This window comes from Typopeltis vanoorti, chromosome 4 (assembly GCF_054136105.1).
Source record: "Typopeltis vanoorti isolate ZY-2024b chromosome 4, IOZ_Tvanoo_1.0, whole genome shotgun sequence".
Taxonomy (NCBI): domain Eukaryota; kingdom Metazoa; phylum Arthropoda; class Arachnida; order Uropygi; family Thelyphonidae; genus Typopeltis; species Typopeltis vanoorti.
In genome coordinates, this window is record NC_143552.1 from 5,888,945 (window position 1) to 5,906,469 (window position 17,525).

The following is a 17,525-nucleotide window of genomic DNA, read 5'->3' on the forward strand; positions in this document are numbered from 1 at the left end:
TTTTTTTATTCCTTGCCTTGTGGCTACAATTCATTCCTTGTTCGAATCTATGTCCTCCAAAATCTGTAAACCTTTCTTTTATGATTGTTCTTACTGTGGATTCCTGTAGATCGAACTTCTTTGCTAGCGCACAAATTTTCATTCCACCTTGAAAATCCTTAATAATGTTGAGTTTTGTTTCCAAAGTCAATGTTTTTCTTTTCTTGCTAGCTGTAGAAGAATCACACTTGCTTCTTTTGGACGATAGCATTTAGTTTTTATGTGATAAAATTTTTATCAAGAACATAACATTAAACAATCGCAAGGTTTGTAGACCTAGTGGTGAGGCGTGAAGCGGGATGGGAATACGTACATATAAGAAACCGCGTAAGTCAGGCTATGACTGTACTAAGTTCCTCCAGTTCATCTACCTCAATATTCACATTAGTCTCTGTCACCTCAGTAACTACATAGTCACCACCCAGATGATATACCATTGCAAAGTGATCACTTAGTAGCTAAACTATTTCTTCTGCTTCTGTGACTTTCCTACCAACAGCACTGAGTAAAGTTATCTTTCCATAATCATTCTTTCCCTTATCCTTTCTTTTAGGCTTGCACGGTGATCCGAATGTATTTTTGAAAATTATGGAGACAACTACTGTGTTTGAATAAAAACTTAGTTTAATATAACTAAAATCTATTTGTTTACCTTTTTTAAAAAGATAAACAAATTGGATTTTATCTACCACATTGAAAGAGGCATCAGATCCCTACCTAACAATATAACAGATAAAATATGACTAGAAACCAGTAATGTCCTAAATACCAAGAAAACCATACAGAACAACCTGACTAAAACAGAATTAGCAGCAATTAAATCATTAAAAGCCAAACAAAACATAATAACGAAAATGGATAAAGGCAGTGCCACTGTTGTCCTTGACAGGTCAACATACATACATACTACAAATGAACCAACTAGTAGCTGATAACAACACATATAAAATGGTAAATTATAACCCAACAAAAAGAATAAAGGATAAAACAGAAAAACTACTAAAGTCTGTCACTTCTTGGCCACCAGACACGGTTAAAAAACTCAAACCCCACTATTCCCAACCCCCCAGAATATATGGGGTTCCGAAAATACACAAACAAAATGTGCCCCTTCGACCAATCGTGGAAGGAATAGACAGTCCCAATTACCACCTAGCCAAGAAATTAGCGGCAACACTCAAGGAGTTGGTAGGTCATTCCCCCCTCCTACATAAAAAACACACAACACTTTATAAACAAAATCAAAAACATAATACTCGACAAAGACGACTTATTAGTCAGTTTTGACGTTTCTGCCCTTTTCACTAATGTCCCCATCAATGACACAATTCTCCTACTACAGAACAAATTTCCGCCCGACATTACGGCCCTCTTTGCCCACGTACTAAAGTCCGGTTACTTCGTGTGGGAAAACAAATTCTACCTACAAAAGGTAGGTACAGCCATGGGCTCACCATTATCCCCCCCAATCGCTAACTTCTACATGGAAACCTTTGAGCAAAGGGCTCTTGATTCCGCCACGCTACAACCGACAGTCTGGCTCAGATACGTCGACGACGTGTTTGCGATTTGGCCGCACGGGCGACAAACGCTAAACACATTCCTCAGCCACCTAAACAAACAACATGAACGCATACAATTTACCATCGAAATCGAAAACCAAAATTCGCTCCCGTTCCTAGACACACTAGTTACACGTCTTCCTTCAGGCAGTCTATCCTTCACGGTCTACCGAAAACTGACACATATGGGCCAATACATACATGCGAATTCATACCACCACCCAGCACAAAAATATGGAGTCATTAACACCCTTAAAAACAGAGCCACAACTATTTGCTCTAACCAGCAAGCCCTAAAACAAGAACTAAAAATCATTAGTGACACATTCATAAATAATGGCTATAACAAAAATATAGTCAATAAAATACTCTATAAAACCCCAACAAAAACGAATCTAGATTACAGTAAAACCATAGCCATTCCATACATTAAAGGGCTATCGGAAAAAATCAACAGAATCCTACAACAATATAACCTCAATGCCACCTTTAAACCACCCACTAAACTTAAAACCATATTCAGCTCCTCTAAGGATCCTCTCCTCCCATTAGCACATCCTGGAATCTATTGCATCCGCTGCCCCTGTAACTTACCGTACATTGGTGAATCAGGACGAACAATCCCTATATGCAAGAAAGAACACATTAGACACATGAAATATAACCATTATGGTGAAGCAGGCCTCTCAGACCACGCACTTAACACCTTACACCAAATCAACTGGAAAAGCACCTGCTCCTTACACTGCACAAAAACCTGGTATGAAAGAAAATTTAAGGAATCCTGCGAAATCCTGATAAACCACCCAAATATCAACAACAAAGATGGTATGAAAATTCCAAGGATCTGGATGGCACACATTCAGTCAACCTAATATGAAAGATTCAACATGTCAGGACTCTAGCCAATCTGCTAGTATTAGAAACCATTCCACTCCAACTGGCTGGAATGATGTTAATATATGTATATAGTAGACAACACAAATAATAGGACTCTAGCGTTGATGTATAATTTTTTTTTTTTTATTTTTTTTTTTACCCCCACCAGAGGTAAGGCCAACAATTGTGGTAGCGGTTGGTCAGTGTCTTTAACGAACCAGTTTGATTGTAGTATAGCTTGTTTCTTGTGTATATTTGTACGCTCCAGAAGATGACCTTGACATAAAGGTCGAAACGTCGTATTGTAGATTTTAGTTATATTAAACTAAAGTTTTTATTCAAACACGGTAGTTGTCTCCATAATTTTCAAAAATGCATTCTTTCCCTTACTTGCTACATAGCAAACAAAGTCTTTTCGATTTAGTTTGTCCTGCTTAGCTAATTTCTTCTTGAAATCTGATTTAGCCTTCCTTACCATACTAATTACCCTTCTTGCTTGCACTTTATACTGCTCATGGGTATGCTTGTTGTTTATATTTCTTCCAGAATGCTTTGTTTTTTTCCAGCTCCTGCTTTATATTACTAGTCATCCACTTATTATTATTACTACTATTACAAAGACTCATCCTGGGAAACCCAATCTATCATACCTCTCCTTGAACCCATTAACAGAAGAAGCACTTATAACTGACTCTGGCAACCCGTTCCACACATTCACCACTCTCCAAGCAAAAAATCTAGTCCTCACACCCCTACTAACTACACATTTACTCAACTGTTCTGCTCCCTCTAGCCAAGTGCTGAACATTTCCGCTGCATCTATCCAATAAAACGCTTTAAGCAGCTTAAAGGTTTCTATCATATCTCTCTCTTTTTTCTCCTATCAACTAACTTCTGCAATCCATACACCTTCAATCTATCCTCATAGGGAACAGGTCACTCACCATCTTGATCACTCGCCTCTGAACCCTCTCCACTGCTTCCTCATCCCCAAGAAACCCAGTGGACCAGACTTGAGCACAGTATTCCACATGTGGTTATATCAAGGCCTTATAAAGAGGAATGACAACTTCCTTATCTCTACTTGTTAATGTGTAAAAGCCAAGTAATCTTATGGACTACTTTAACAACCTTAGCAATATGTCCTCTAAACTTTAACTCTCTGTCTACCACCACCTCTAAATCTCTAGCTTCATCTATTTCCTGAAGTGCAGTCCCATTAATGTGATACATGGCTTGGAATGTATTTATCCCAAAATGCATAACTTTACATTTCTCGATATTAAAACTGATATCCATTAACTTTTGCCCATACTGTCAGCCTGTTTAAATCATCCTGCAAGCTCTCTCCACATTGCCTTGTTAACTATTAATTAAGTGGAGTAATAGTTTAAACTATTACTCTACCTAATTTTGCATCATTAGCAAACAACTGAATATTTCCTTTCAGGTTATTTTCTATGTCATTTATATACAAATCCAGCAAAATAATCATGTAGCCATTTCCTTTATCCAACTCAGCTGTTACCTCATACAGTATCATATTTTTATCTACCCATTCTTGAATTTTCTTTTTTACCAATTTTTCTATTACTTTTACCACCATGCCTGAGATAGTGATTGGTCTATAATTTGCTAGTGTAGTCTTAGCACCTCCCTTATGCGAAGGAATTATTTTGCCCTCTTTCCACTCTCTTGGAACTCTACAGAGCTGATACTTAAAGAACGTAGTCAAAGGCCTTGCCATTTCCCATGCACATTCCTGCAAAACTAGCTAATATTATCCCATCTAATCGCACAACTGTATTTACATTGAAATTCTGCAATATTCTAAGAACCCTCCAATTCATCCACCTCTGTTCCCCCATTAATGTCTGTCACATAGGTTAAATCAGTAACCTTACTAGGATTAAAGGTGATCTTCTATGGAAGAATTAAGGTTAATCTTCCATAGTCATTCTTCCTCTTACTTGCCACCTAACGAAAGAGCTCTTTGGTATTTCCTTTGGCCTGCTCAGCTAGATTGTTCTCATAATCTGATTTTGCCTTCCTTGCCTGAGCCTTGTACTCTTCATAAGTTTGCTGGTCACTTTCTCTTTATATACCCTCCACAGCATTTTCTTCTTCTGCAGCTCATGCTTATTGATATTACTCATCCATTAACCCTCCTTACCCTAGGCATACAATTCAATACTGCTTCCTCTAGATCAGTGGTTCTCAACCTTTTATGCTTCATGTATCCCTGGAAATGTACATATATAACTGGCATACCTCTTGTATAGATAGATAAAACTATAGTTATAGGATACCAGTGGGAATAAAATAAAACATATGTACACACACACACACACACACACATTAAGTTTTGTATTCATTAATTACATATATCGATAAACACAAAGAATGATATGAACAATTTAACAAATGTTATAAAATTATAAACATTTTACTGGGTAATCAGTGAGATTATTGCATTTGTTTACCCAATTAACCATCAATGGTTGGGGTTATCTTGCTGAGGTAGTTCACAAGTCATTATCAGCATCCAGCCTGTTCCTATATTTATTTTTAAAACAGTTAAAGATGATAAACCAGTTTCACATAAACAAGTTTTTGTCAAAGGTAACAAATATTTGAGTGCAATTTTTGACAAAGTCATATTCCTTCTCCATTCCAATCCAAAAACTAATCAGTGGCTTTTTGGAATGAATGCTTTTTAAACTATTATCACAAGATATCTCAATCAACTCTTCTTTATTGGACACTTGAAGCTTACATTTTTCGAAATCAAATGTGAAGGGTTCTCAAATCCATTCTTGTGTTTCATTAGGGGGTGGAAAATACTGCCTTCTCAACATAGAACATATCAATGTTGTCTCCTTGCAATGATAAGTTCCAAATATTCATTTTTTCAAAAATATCAGCTAAATATGCTAACTGTAGAAGACATTCTAAGTCTTGTAGTCTCAAAGAAAGTTGAAACTCATGGTCCATGAAAAAAAAAGGTGTACTTCATTGTGGAGTTCAAATAAACAGCAAAGAACATTTCCTTGTGATGGCAACCAATGTACTTCTATGTGAAGTGGCAATCTCTAATGCAAGCTATCCATTTCTTCACAGATAATTGAAAAAAAGTCTAGACTTCAATGGTTGCGTTTTGGTGAAATTAACCAGTTGTATGCTTTCATCCAGAACTCTTTTTTAAATCATCAGGAAGAAATTTAGGAAGAACCCTTCTACAGGTGAGGATATTCATCAAAAAATGAATATCCTCACACGTAGTAGAAGTTTTGAGAAGCTTACAACATAAAATATCTTCAAATATTGCATCCTGGAATTTTCCACGCATATAAACAAGTAATTGAGCTAGCCCAGCTACATCTGTTGATTCATCCATTTGTATGGCAAACCACTGGCTACATTGAATAACTTGATTGAGTTGGTCCTTAATATCACAGGCCATATCTTTAATTCTCCTGAAAAATGTGTCATTTGACAAAGGAATGGTTCTGACAAGATTTGCCTTTTTTTTTGAACAAACATACAAGAAGCTATTTCTTCTGTTGCTGGAAGAATGAGTGACTTGCCTATTGTGTGAGCCTTTCCAGCTTTGGCAGCAGTTTGAAGGCTTACGTTTTAAGACTCTTTAAGTGCACTTTCATTTTCTTCTACACTGCTAGTGTAGTCTTAGCACCTCTTAGCAGATAAAAATGCTTAATAACGGTTTTTCTACTACTCAAGTCTTCCAAAAGACATTCAAAATAGCTTAAGGGCTTATTTTTTAAATGCTCATGTTTTGTTTCAAAGTGTCACCATAAAAGAGGCAGTTTCATAGAATTTTGTGACAGAACTTCAGAGCAAACAGTGCACTGTTTTTGTTCTACTAAATTTCCTGTCCATGTAAAGCCAAATTGTAAATATGATTCGTGATATTTACATTTTTTAATTTTTTTATCACTTCATTGTTTAACATGTAATGTTCTTTTAGTTACTGCTGAATCCACCTCTTTACTGACATTGGATGATGACATAGTTGTAGATGTAGAAGCAATCGCCTCCAGCCCCACGTTACTTTCCTTCTTAATTATCCATTTATCCATGTTTCAAGGCACTTTAGAAACACATTCATTTAACCTGGCAGTAAACTGAAGACTAAAAATAATTTTAAGCACAGCAGGTGAACTGTGCAATCAGCTGTTCTGGTAGGTTTGGTTCTCAGATAGGGAAGGAGAGGAAGGATTGACAAATGTGTATAGACATGAACTACAGCACTGTGCTTTGTCACTCAATTCTCAGAAATTAATCAGTATCAATGTTGCCAACTTAGTGACTTTTGAGCTCTCACAGTGTACTCCCAAAATTTTACCACTTACTCCCAAGAGGTATGCATGCACCACGTTGAGAACCCCTACTCTAGAAGACCCTTAATTGTATCTCATGCACTACTAACATCCTTATACTGCAGTGTTTTATGCCATGATACAGATTTAAGTTCTTTTTAAGCATGACATAATCACATGCCTTGTAGTTCCATAAATACCCCCTTTTTGATAGAATATTCCTCATGTTTTACAATCTCCCTGGTCAAGACCACATGGTCACTTTCACCAGTTGGAGGCAATGTTGTCACCTTGGATATGGATAGCCCTTCTGATCGTATGACCAGGTCTGATACTCTCCCACCCCTAGTCCCTTCATCATATGCTGCCTTAAGTAATTATCTCTCAGCAGGTGTATAAATTCTATTTATTTTCTGCATTGTGATCTTTCTTCCTTCCAGTCTATATCTCCATAGTTGAAGTCTCCCATAATAATCACTCGATCTGTATTCATTGTACTAATTTAGCAATGTATGTTTTCCAGATTAGTCTGTAGAACTCCCTGGCCTATAGCAACAACCAACTTTATATTTTGTCTTACTGACCTTAATCTCATACCAGATTGCTTCAAATGAACAGCCGCCTGTCTCCTATTCTTTTTGGTTGCAATTCATCTGCTATCATCAGCAGTGTTGTTTTCTCTATCTTCCCTGAAAATACTAAACCCTTCATTTTCAATCTCTGTAACTACATCATCTGTTGTTAGCCTAGTCTCACCAATGCCTATAACTTTTGGCGAGGTTGCACTAATCAGTGCCAAAAACTTCTACTTCTTGTTCCTGATACTTATGGCATTAGTATATAGAAACTGCAGTATTCCTTTACCTACCTTAAATTTCTGAATTGACTACCATTTCAATATTTTTGCATGAGAGACTAGATTCCTCACTTGGTCATTCTCACACTCACTCGCTTCATGGATGCCTTCATAGAGACTCACTTTCTTCCACCCTAATTGCTTAAGTTTCCTTGAATTTGCACTTCAGCATGCTCAGTGAACAAAGCTCTCTCCAGACACCTAACACCAAAATCATTTAGTACAAATCCTTCTTTCCGTCAAACATAGAGATCTACAAATTCTATAATAAATTTAGTTTAATCCTTTATCCAAGTGTAAGCAAACAAAGTTTGCACCTGAAAATATCTTCAGATTATTCAGACTATCTGAGACTAGGAGTGATGAGAGCTTGGTCCACCTTTGCTCGGAGTTGCTTAGTGTTGCACCACCTTACCTCAGTCCTGAAGATATTTTCAGACACAAACTTTGTTTGCTTACACTTGGATAAAGGATTAAACTAAATTTATTATAATTCTTGTAGCAAGGCTTATACGTTGGTCATACATAACTGGTAATTAGCTTAAGGAATTAACAACGCATATAACTTATATTAATTAAAGCAAACTTTAATGAATACCTTCAATACTTCGGCAATGTCACATTACCGAAATATTGAAGGTATAAATTTATTATAGTCTAACCAAGTGCAAAATAAACTTCCTACAAATTCTACATCATTTCTTTTGTACAATCTATGTATAGACTCATTGGCCATCAGTGCCCTCCTCCTCAGTTTGCCTCTATCATATTGTGGTAAGAGACTTACAATCTTCATCTTCTCGCTCTTCATTTTTGCCTCTTCTAACAACTCCTTTACATCCTCCCTCATAGAATACTTCTTGCCTCTCAAATCATTTGTACCAACCAAGACAATCATTTCTTTCGACTTACCTTTTTTACATCTGGATGGCTTGGCTAATATTGTGAATTTTTGCACCCAGGAAATACAATTTTGACATACTTTTGTTAAGTACTTCTCTGATTATTTAGTCTCCATACATAATTTTCTTCTTAACTTGTTTTTCTTGTTTGTTTGGTCGGTCTTTATTATTCTTTTGGATTACCTGCTTCTTTCTTTTCAGCCCTGCTTAACTCTTGCCGTTTCTGTAATTTTTCAATTTTGTGCTTTGTCCTATGAAGGATGACTTTTAAGCATGCCATTTCTTTATTAATATCCATTTCGTTCTCCTCTATTTCCACAGCTGCACATTTGGCATTAATAATATTGTTTTCCATCTTATCATCGGTATTTGTTGCGTTCTCGTCACCTAACAGACTCTCACTTTTAAAACACTTAATATATACTCTCTCTCTAGTTTCAATTTCCTTCCACATATTCTTTTATTTTCTCAATGAATACATTTCACATACGCTGTACTGAATAATATTCTGCAAAATCACCAGACAACGTTGTTTGTCGTGTTGGTGCCATGCCGACATTATCACAAAAATGGCATAAAGATACTATATATATTCTTATTTTCTGCAAGAAAAACACAATAAAACAGATAAAAATCACTAATTTTGCTTGTGCACAAAATTACACGACCACTCATACCTATCACTTAATCCTTACTTGATTTATCCTCCTGACTGTCTATGCACTTTGATACTGCCTTGTAAAAATATGTGGACTGTACCATTGTAAAATTTTAGCTCTCTCAACTGTGCCATTGTAAAATTATGCTTGTTTTTATTTCTTACTTTATTTCCTAATCTTTGTCAGACTGCACATTATGTATTAGCTAACTTAGTTAATAATAAGAGTAACTTAGACTTCTAACTAATATAAATAAACTTCTACAAACAAGTTTATTTATATTAACGACTGTGCCAGTTTGGAGACTTTAATATAGTCTAAGAATAATAAGATTGTGAACAAAGGTAAGGCCTCAGCAAAATCCTCTTAACTATGCAGCAAGTCGTGGCTATCCTAAGTCTATCTACTGATGCACACAAGTATGAAATTTATTTGAGATAGTACATTAGATAGGCAAATGATCAGATCAATTGTTGCTTAAACGAAACATTTTATTCTAACTTAGCAGTTGAAATTACAACACATTTGAATTGACTAACTCTCTTGACATATCTACCTTCAGCAAAATCATCACAATATTGAAGTATACTCATTTTCTGTTCACTTAACATTTACACTTAACTTCATCATCAAATTCCTGCCATGTACCCTCAAGGGGTGTACAGGATATGATAGTACTACATGAAAAAAATTACACCATTACTAACTTCCTATCTACAATTTTCCTCCAAATCAGTTTGTTACTTGTTAAGACTCCAACATTATCAGATCTTATATTTCTATCGTCTAAGGCACTTTGTACCGTATCAATCCACCTATATCTTGGTCTTCCTCTGGGTCGTTTTCCTGCCAACCTGGCAGAGAACACTTGTTTTGTAATCTTTCTTCGCCCATTCTGTTTAAGTGACCATGCCACCTGAGATTAGCTCTGCTAACGCATTCCTGGATGTTGACAATGTGAGGTTCTTTCCTAATCTCCTCGTTTTTAATATGATATTGCCATTGATGCCATCTGTTCACGCCTATAATCTTTCTCAGGACTCTCATATCTGCAGTCTCTAGTCTTTGGTCAAGTGTTTTACTTCTGACCCAGCTCTCAGATCCATAAGTTAAAACTTAACTTAGCACTATAAAACATACATTCCTTGACATAACTACTCTCTGGAAATATTCCTTGTTCAGCATTACATATATATTTGTTTTACCTTGTTACTATAAAACATTCTACAAACTTGACCACCGATCTTATGTAACACTTACACACAATTCTCACTCAATCTAAGTTACAAAGAAAATAATAACAATATCACTTGTTTACTCACAGTTCTTTCTGTAAGCTTACAGTCCTTTCATGAATTATACCTCAGTCAGGTTATCTTGAATACTTTCCATCACATAGGACACGATCATGACTCGGACATTTTGGTACTCTATCTTTCTTATTCCGCTGTTGGCTAACTCAATGACCTAACATCAAGCCCTTTGCGGCCAGCTATTTGAAGGGATGTATATTGTTGGTTGCTTCCGGAACATTCTAGAGGAATTACCGACAATGTAGTTCCAATGGCAGTTGCCGAACCTCTGGTTATGAACATTGTGTCATTGCCTCCTCTCCCTCCTTCCACTTGGCCGATCAGGGAACCGAAACACCAGCAGCAGTAAAAGTTCCAGGTCTTCCCCCCCCCCCCCCCCCCTTTTTTTTTTTAGTCCCTTAAATATGCTCCTTGTCCCTTTGTTCTCAACCTTTGAATGTCTGTAATTAGCCATCGGCATGGTGACGTCGCGCTGGTCTTCACACTGAAAGTCCATGCCTTGGGTGATCAAGTTGTTGTGAACTTTTCTGACACACTATTCTTATTGCTTATTTAATGTTAAAAACACTAAATCCATTTTGTCCAATTTTTTCGCAAAATATTTTAAACAGACAAGTATTTAACACAAAATGTAGTTAATTAATATTCAGACAAGGGAATCTTACTTCATTATTTTGGTCTAAAACCAAAATCAAGTTCGATAAATACATTAATTTATTATTGATATTGATTATATATTAATATTAATATCAATATTGATTAATTTATTATTCGATAAATAAATTAATTTAATTCATCGCATGAAATTTTGCAGCCTTACTCAAACAATCCTTGACCACTTCCCATGCACTAATGCATGGGAAGTGGTCAAGGTCAGTGTAATTTCTTATGCCATGGCACTGCTCCAAGTTGCCTCATAAGTTTGTCATAATCACCAGCTTTGTAACTCCACATAAACTCTTTCTTGACTGAAATGTCCACATGTCGAGCAACTTCCCTGGACAGGACTGCATGGTCACTTTTTCCAAAAGAGGTGGATAAATATAGACCAAAGGGAAAAGAGAGAGGATGACCAGCCCCAAGATGGAAAGACCAGTGAAACTGGAACATGCAAATGCCTAGTCCTTGAAGAGAAGAAGATTCAGTTCCTGGTGCACTAAAGGTCTCTTGTCATAAATATTTTTATCTAAAAACTTTTGTGTAATAAAAAGATACATAAAACTAGTAATTAGAGAATTTATACTTTTTTTTTTCCAAGTTTTGGAATTTATATGTTCTTATATCATGAATAATTTCATCACAATTACAGAAATTTCAGAAGATTTTAAAAACTTGGTATTTTATGACTAGTACCAATTGAATCTCACTAGTAAATTAACATATTCCTTAATATTAATGCTACTGTTACTGTAAAGAAAAAGTTTTATGCTATTTCATTGATTTTATTAAACAAAGAAAGTAATTGCAGATTGCCTTTTTTTAGATGCTCTAATCACATATCCACCCAATGGTTCCCTTTCTTTTTCAATTTACAGAAGCCTGACTCACACAGGTAGATACATATATAAACTTTCCCATCATCACTCTTCTCAACAAAATAATGTCATCAGAACTTTTGTCAACAGAACCTTTGGTCTTGGTTCCATCCATGCTTCCCTTACAGCAGAACTTGCCGTTATTTGCCAAATCTTCCTATCCAATGGTTACAATGCCAAGAAGATCTACAAATTATTTGTCCCTTCCACCTCCTCACGTCCCTCTCAACATGGACTACAGTAATGCTATTATTATTTCTTATATCTGAGGAACTTCAGAAAAAAATAGCCAGAACTGTAAAGAAATTTGTACAGTACTTACAAGCCTCATTTGAAGCTGGCTTCCCTTTTTCCCTTTTCCCCTCTCCTGATTTACTTCCAGGTTTACAAGGTTCCTTGCTCTTGCAAGTTATTATAGTCAGCATTCCTCCTTCAGCATCCTTTACATATTGGGATAATAATCTCTTTGTCCAGTTGTCCAGCATTATCATCTTTCTTCAGATTTTGAACTTCCATAACCAGAGGTCCATTCTTCATTTTCCTCAACACTTTTCAACTTATTTCCACAGTATGCTCTTTGACTATGATATTGATTCTAGTGCATTTTATTAATTTTCATTTTTGTATAACAACTCTCCAAAATCAAGTTGTCATCATAGCATGATCTTTCTTTTGGTGGTCACCTGAGTTCCATTTTCAGTTATTGAAAAACTCAGTCCCTTATTGCTTGTTAATTTTGTATTATTTTTTTGTTAATCGGTATAACATTTTCATGTTCCCATTAATATCTTTCTCCAACTTATGTGTAAATTCAGCTGGGCTGTTCTTTTTTCTTCCTGAACTATTTTCTTTTCCTGGCTCCTCTCATTATAAACAGTTCTGTTGTAAGTAATGGATGTCATGCTGGTCTCTATAAACTTCTGAAATGCTTTATTATTTTTTACGTTACTGCTTCTTTAAGACTCGCAGTGAAAGATAAATCCTAGATTTTTGGAAGCTGAGGATGCAATGGTGGTGATGTGTTTATGCTAGGAGAGGCTTGATGTCAGAGTGATTCCGAGAAAAGAAATCTCATCTTGTTTCGAAATTTGAGTGTTGTCAAAAATAATACTGGAATTTTTTAATTAATTTATTTTATTTTATTTTTTGAGAGAAATAAAGCAGATCTAGGTAATTGAAATTGATGAGGTTATCTGAATTGCATTGGAGGATGGCTTGGAGATCAGAACTGAAGGCAGCAGTGGTTGATATTCTGTGAGTTGTGTAGAATAAGGTTTATGAAATGAAAGGGAGGGGTGCAATGTTCTGTCATCTGCAAAACTGTGTATTGGGTTGGAGGTCAACTGAAGAAGGTTATTGATATATACCAGGAAGAGGGTTGGTGAGAGAACAGAACTTTATGGAATCCTGGTATTAGTTGATTGGTGAAAGAATAAGGAACCATCCACCATTATACATATTGTGCATAGAGACAGAAAGCTGGCAATCTAACTGCAGAAGTCCTGAGAAAGACCAAACAATGGTAGTTTGCTGAGTGAGCCTTTGTGCCAGACTCAGTCAAAAGCTTTGGAGATATCAAGTGCAACCACTTGAGATTCACCAAACTTCTCCATGGCATTTGTCCAGAGATGGGTGGCATATGTGAGCAGATCTCCTGCTGATAGGCAGCAATGGAATCTATACCGGTGGTCATTCATTAATTGGGTGCCTTTGAGGTAGTATAGGAAGCTGGGAATTGATGGTTCTCTCCATTACTTTAGATAGGAGTGAGATGAGATAGGGCAGTAGTTCGATGGCAGTGATTTTATAATCCTTCTTGGGAATGGGTTGAATGTAGGCCCATTTCCAGGCTGTGGGATAGATACCAATGGAGGATGTCATCAGGGCCAGGAGACCTTTTTGCATCTAATTTGAACAATATGTTTATGATCTCTTTTTGGCAAAAGAATGTAGGGGCCATCATATATTGGGCATCTGGAATGGTTGGGGGGGGGGGCATTTACTATTGTCAGTTATGCATGCATTGGAGGCAAAGTCTGAAGCCAGGATATTGGCTTTTTCTGTGGGTGTTGATGCAATAGAGTCATCTGGGTATGATAGGGGTAGAAATAGTGTAGGACAAAAGTTACAATTGCCATTTGCTGTAATAATTAATAGAATGGAGATATAAATCAAGAATAATCCATTATCCTCCTTTTTTTTCTGTGGTTATTGTATACATGAGAGGTTATGTACCTTATGTTATTGCTTTATCTCCTTGTCTTATTTAAATAACTACATGAGACCTTAAATCTGTCTTTTTTTTTAAAATGTTAAGTATGTGGTAGTTAATGTAATTCTATAGTGAAACCATTAACTCCTCTTCGGTTAACATTCTATCACTTATTCCAAGAGAAGTAATAATATGACAACAACAGTGACATTGCAATTCAGTTTCTAGCATTTAATATGAACAAATTTATAATTTCAGTAATTTTTTTCAGCAGTAGCTGAAAGAAATTACAATAGTTGTCTACACAAAAAGTTATCTAATTTTAGTTATTTTATATAATGTCTACGTCATTCCAGAATATTCAGAGTATAGAATAATGTCTATATTATTTTAGCATCTGAATATAGAAATATACCATGAGAGACAGTTTTATAACTGTCTATCATGACCACATGGGTATCAATAATTGGCAAACCTAATTAAATTGTTCAATGCCTTAAGAATAAAAAAAGGGGGATTTTAGTTGTGCTTTGATAATTCATCTTATGAAGATGAATTATCACACATTAATTATATTTGTTTGACCAAATTGAGTGTTATATCTAGGTCATGTGGCCATAGCTCTTCATGAAGATAGTACACTGGCAGGATTTGTACCTCTGCTTGGAGCACTTCAGGATCCAGTATATGTCAATCAGAATGTAGACAAGGTATTATTTATAAAATTTGTGCATTTTATAAATGGTGTCAACTTTGTATATTATTAATTCAACTTTCACTATAACAGATTTGTCAAGACTCGGGAAGAGTTTGTTATAGTGGAAGTTTTTAAAGTAATTTTCTTTAAAATACAATTGCTGATATATGATTTTTGCTGAAAGTGTTTGTTAGTTTCCTATACTGAATGAAGTTCCTGTAATATGTGCCATAATATGAGACTATATTTTTTTTTAGCACTCCTGTGGAGTTCAATGGCGATTTCTTTAGTGAAAAGTATCTATAAACTAATATATTCTGGTCATATTGTACCTTAAATTCATTTACAGCCTACGCTTACAACACTTTCTAGCAGTAAATTAAAGATACCAAGAAATTATATACTTGGTTTAATCCTTTATCCAAGTGTAAGCAAACAAAGTTTGCACCTGAAGTATTTTCAGGACTGGGACAACTCATGGAAACCCAGTTTCAACTTTTATTGAGGTTTCATCAGTGGGAACCAGACCCAGAGGTGATACCAAGGTTGAAGTAATGCAGAAGTCATATTTTTATATACCAGTTGCCAAAAGGTGTCATACCTTATTATTATAATACTCCGAATTATAGATAGATAGTTGTTGAAAGTTTTTCCACTTGGTTACACTATAAATTAATGATATCCTTGTTGGGGATCTAAATGACAGACTAAGAAATGATTATAAGACATACAAAAATATTTTGAGAAAATTTGGAGAAAAGAGGAAAGCTAATAATAATGGCAAATACCTGATGGATTTCTGCTCAGGACATGCCCTGGTTATTACTAACACAATGTTCCAACATAAAAATGTGTACAAATTCACATGGAGAGAAGAGGCAAAGAATAAGAAAAGTCTCATTGACTATGTTATTGTTGATAGTGATGTTTTCTCCCTGGTGCAGGTCACTAGAGTGTACAGCAGATTTGAAGTTGGAAGGGATCACCATTTAGTCTCGAGCAGGATAAAATTGAATTTCATATTGAAAAGAAGAACATGTAAGAAAGTTTTAAAGCAAATAAAAGTTGAGCAGCTCTCAGATGTGAACTGTAGACTAAAATACGCAACCATGATTGAAGAAAAAATGAAAGAGTTTGAGAACAGTAACCAAACCTTGGAGATTCAGTGGCAAGCCCTGAAGAAAACATTGATTGATTCAGCTAGAGATTCATGTAGCAGGTTGTCTGCATGGATAGAAAAATCAGAACTCCATGTGGTCACAGGAAGTTAAAGAGGCAGTAAAGGAAAAGAAGAAGAAAGCATATCAAAATTTTCTGACAAATAAAGTCAGCTTTTGTGCCCTTAGAGAATACAGAGACAAAATGTAAGACAGCTAAACACTATGTAAAACTAACTAACTAAACAAAAGTCACAGGACGTCTTTGGTAAGAACTAGAAAATAAATATCAAGAAAGTGGCAAGATATTCTGGAGGTTGTTGAAGAAGCTCAGAAATGGAAGAAAGTGCTGTAAAAGGAATTAGAGATGAGTGACATGAAAACAGGAGAAAAAGATATCCTTGAAATAAGGTGTAATTACTTTGAAAAATTGCTAATTGAAACAAGCAGTGATGACAGTACAGTGGTAAAAAAACACTGACCAGGCATGCAGTCAGGAATTCATATCCATACTTGAAGTAGAAAAATCTATCAAAAGCCTGAAATGTACATAGGCAACTGGAGGAGTAGGTGATATTCGACCAGAAATGCTCAAATATGAAGGTACAGTGGTTACAGTGGCTGCACTGCATAGTTTGGAAGGCCTAGACAGAGGGACAAATTGCAGATGATTGGAGTGTTGCTCTTATAGTACCCATATATAAAACAGGAAATAAAACTGATTGTGACAATTATAACAGAGGTATTTCTCTACTGAGTGTTTCTGGTAAGATTTATGCAAGTATACTTGAGAAATGGTTGAGAAGGATTGTGGAAGAGAAGCTTGAAGCTTGGTGAAGAACAAACTGAATTTAACAAATATAACAAATATCTATTTTACATTTTGTAGGTCTGGAAAAGTCATATGGCAAGGCGCCAGGAGAAAAGCTATTCAAACATACAATTGTATGGTGTCAATGTGACTTTACATCAAGAAATACTTAGTCTTTATTTGAGTTCTAAGTCAGCATTTAGAATTGAAAGAAGTACAGGAAGATGGTTTAATGTTAAATCTGGTGTCAGACAAGGATGTACGTTATCCCCTCTGTTATTCATCATCATCATCAAATTCCTGCCATGTACCCTCAAGGGGTGTACAGGATATGACAGTACTAAATGAAAAAATTACATCATTACTAACTTCCTATCTACAATTTTCCTCCAAATCAGTCTGTTACTTGTCAAGACTCCAACATTATCAGATCTTATATTTCTATCGTCTAAGGCACTTTGTACCGTATCAATCCACCTATATCTTGGTCTTCCTCTGGGTCGTTTTCCTGACAACCTGGCAGAGAACACTTGTTTTGCTAATCTTTCCTCTCCCATTCTATT

At 35.7% G+C, this 17,525-nt stretch overlaps 1 protein-coding gene across 1 annotated transcript in view; it reads left to right on the forward strand.

Moving 5' to 3' along the window:
* The window catches only part of LOC150107087 (telomerase-binding protein EST1A-like), a 330,605-nt gene that overhangs the window by 184,095 nt on the left and 128,985 nt on the right, over window positions 1-17,525 (forward strand). Inside the window, exon 13 of the mRNA XM_090390990.1 lies at window positions 14,904-15,007. Within this exon, the coding sequence (XP_090247116.1) occupies window positions 14,904-15,007 (104 nt within the window). The remainder of the gene's footprint in view (window positions 1-14,903; window positions 15,008-17,525) is intronic.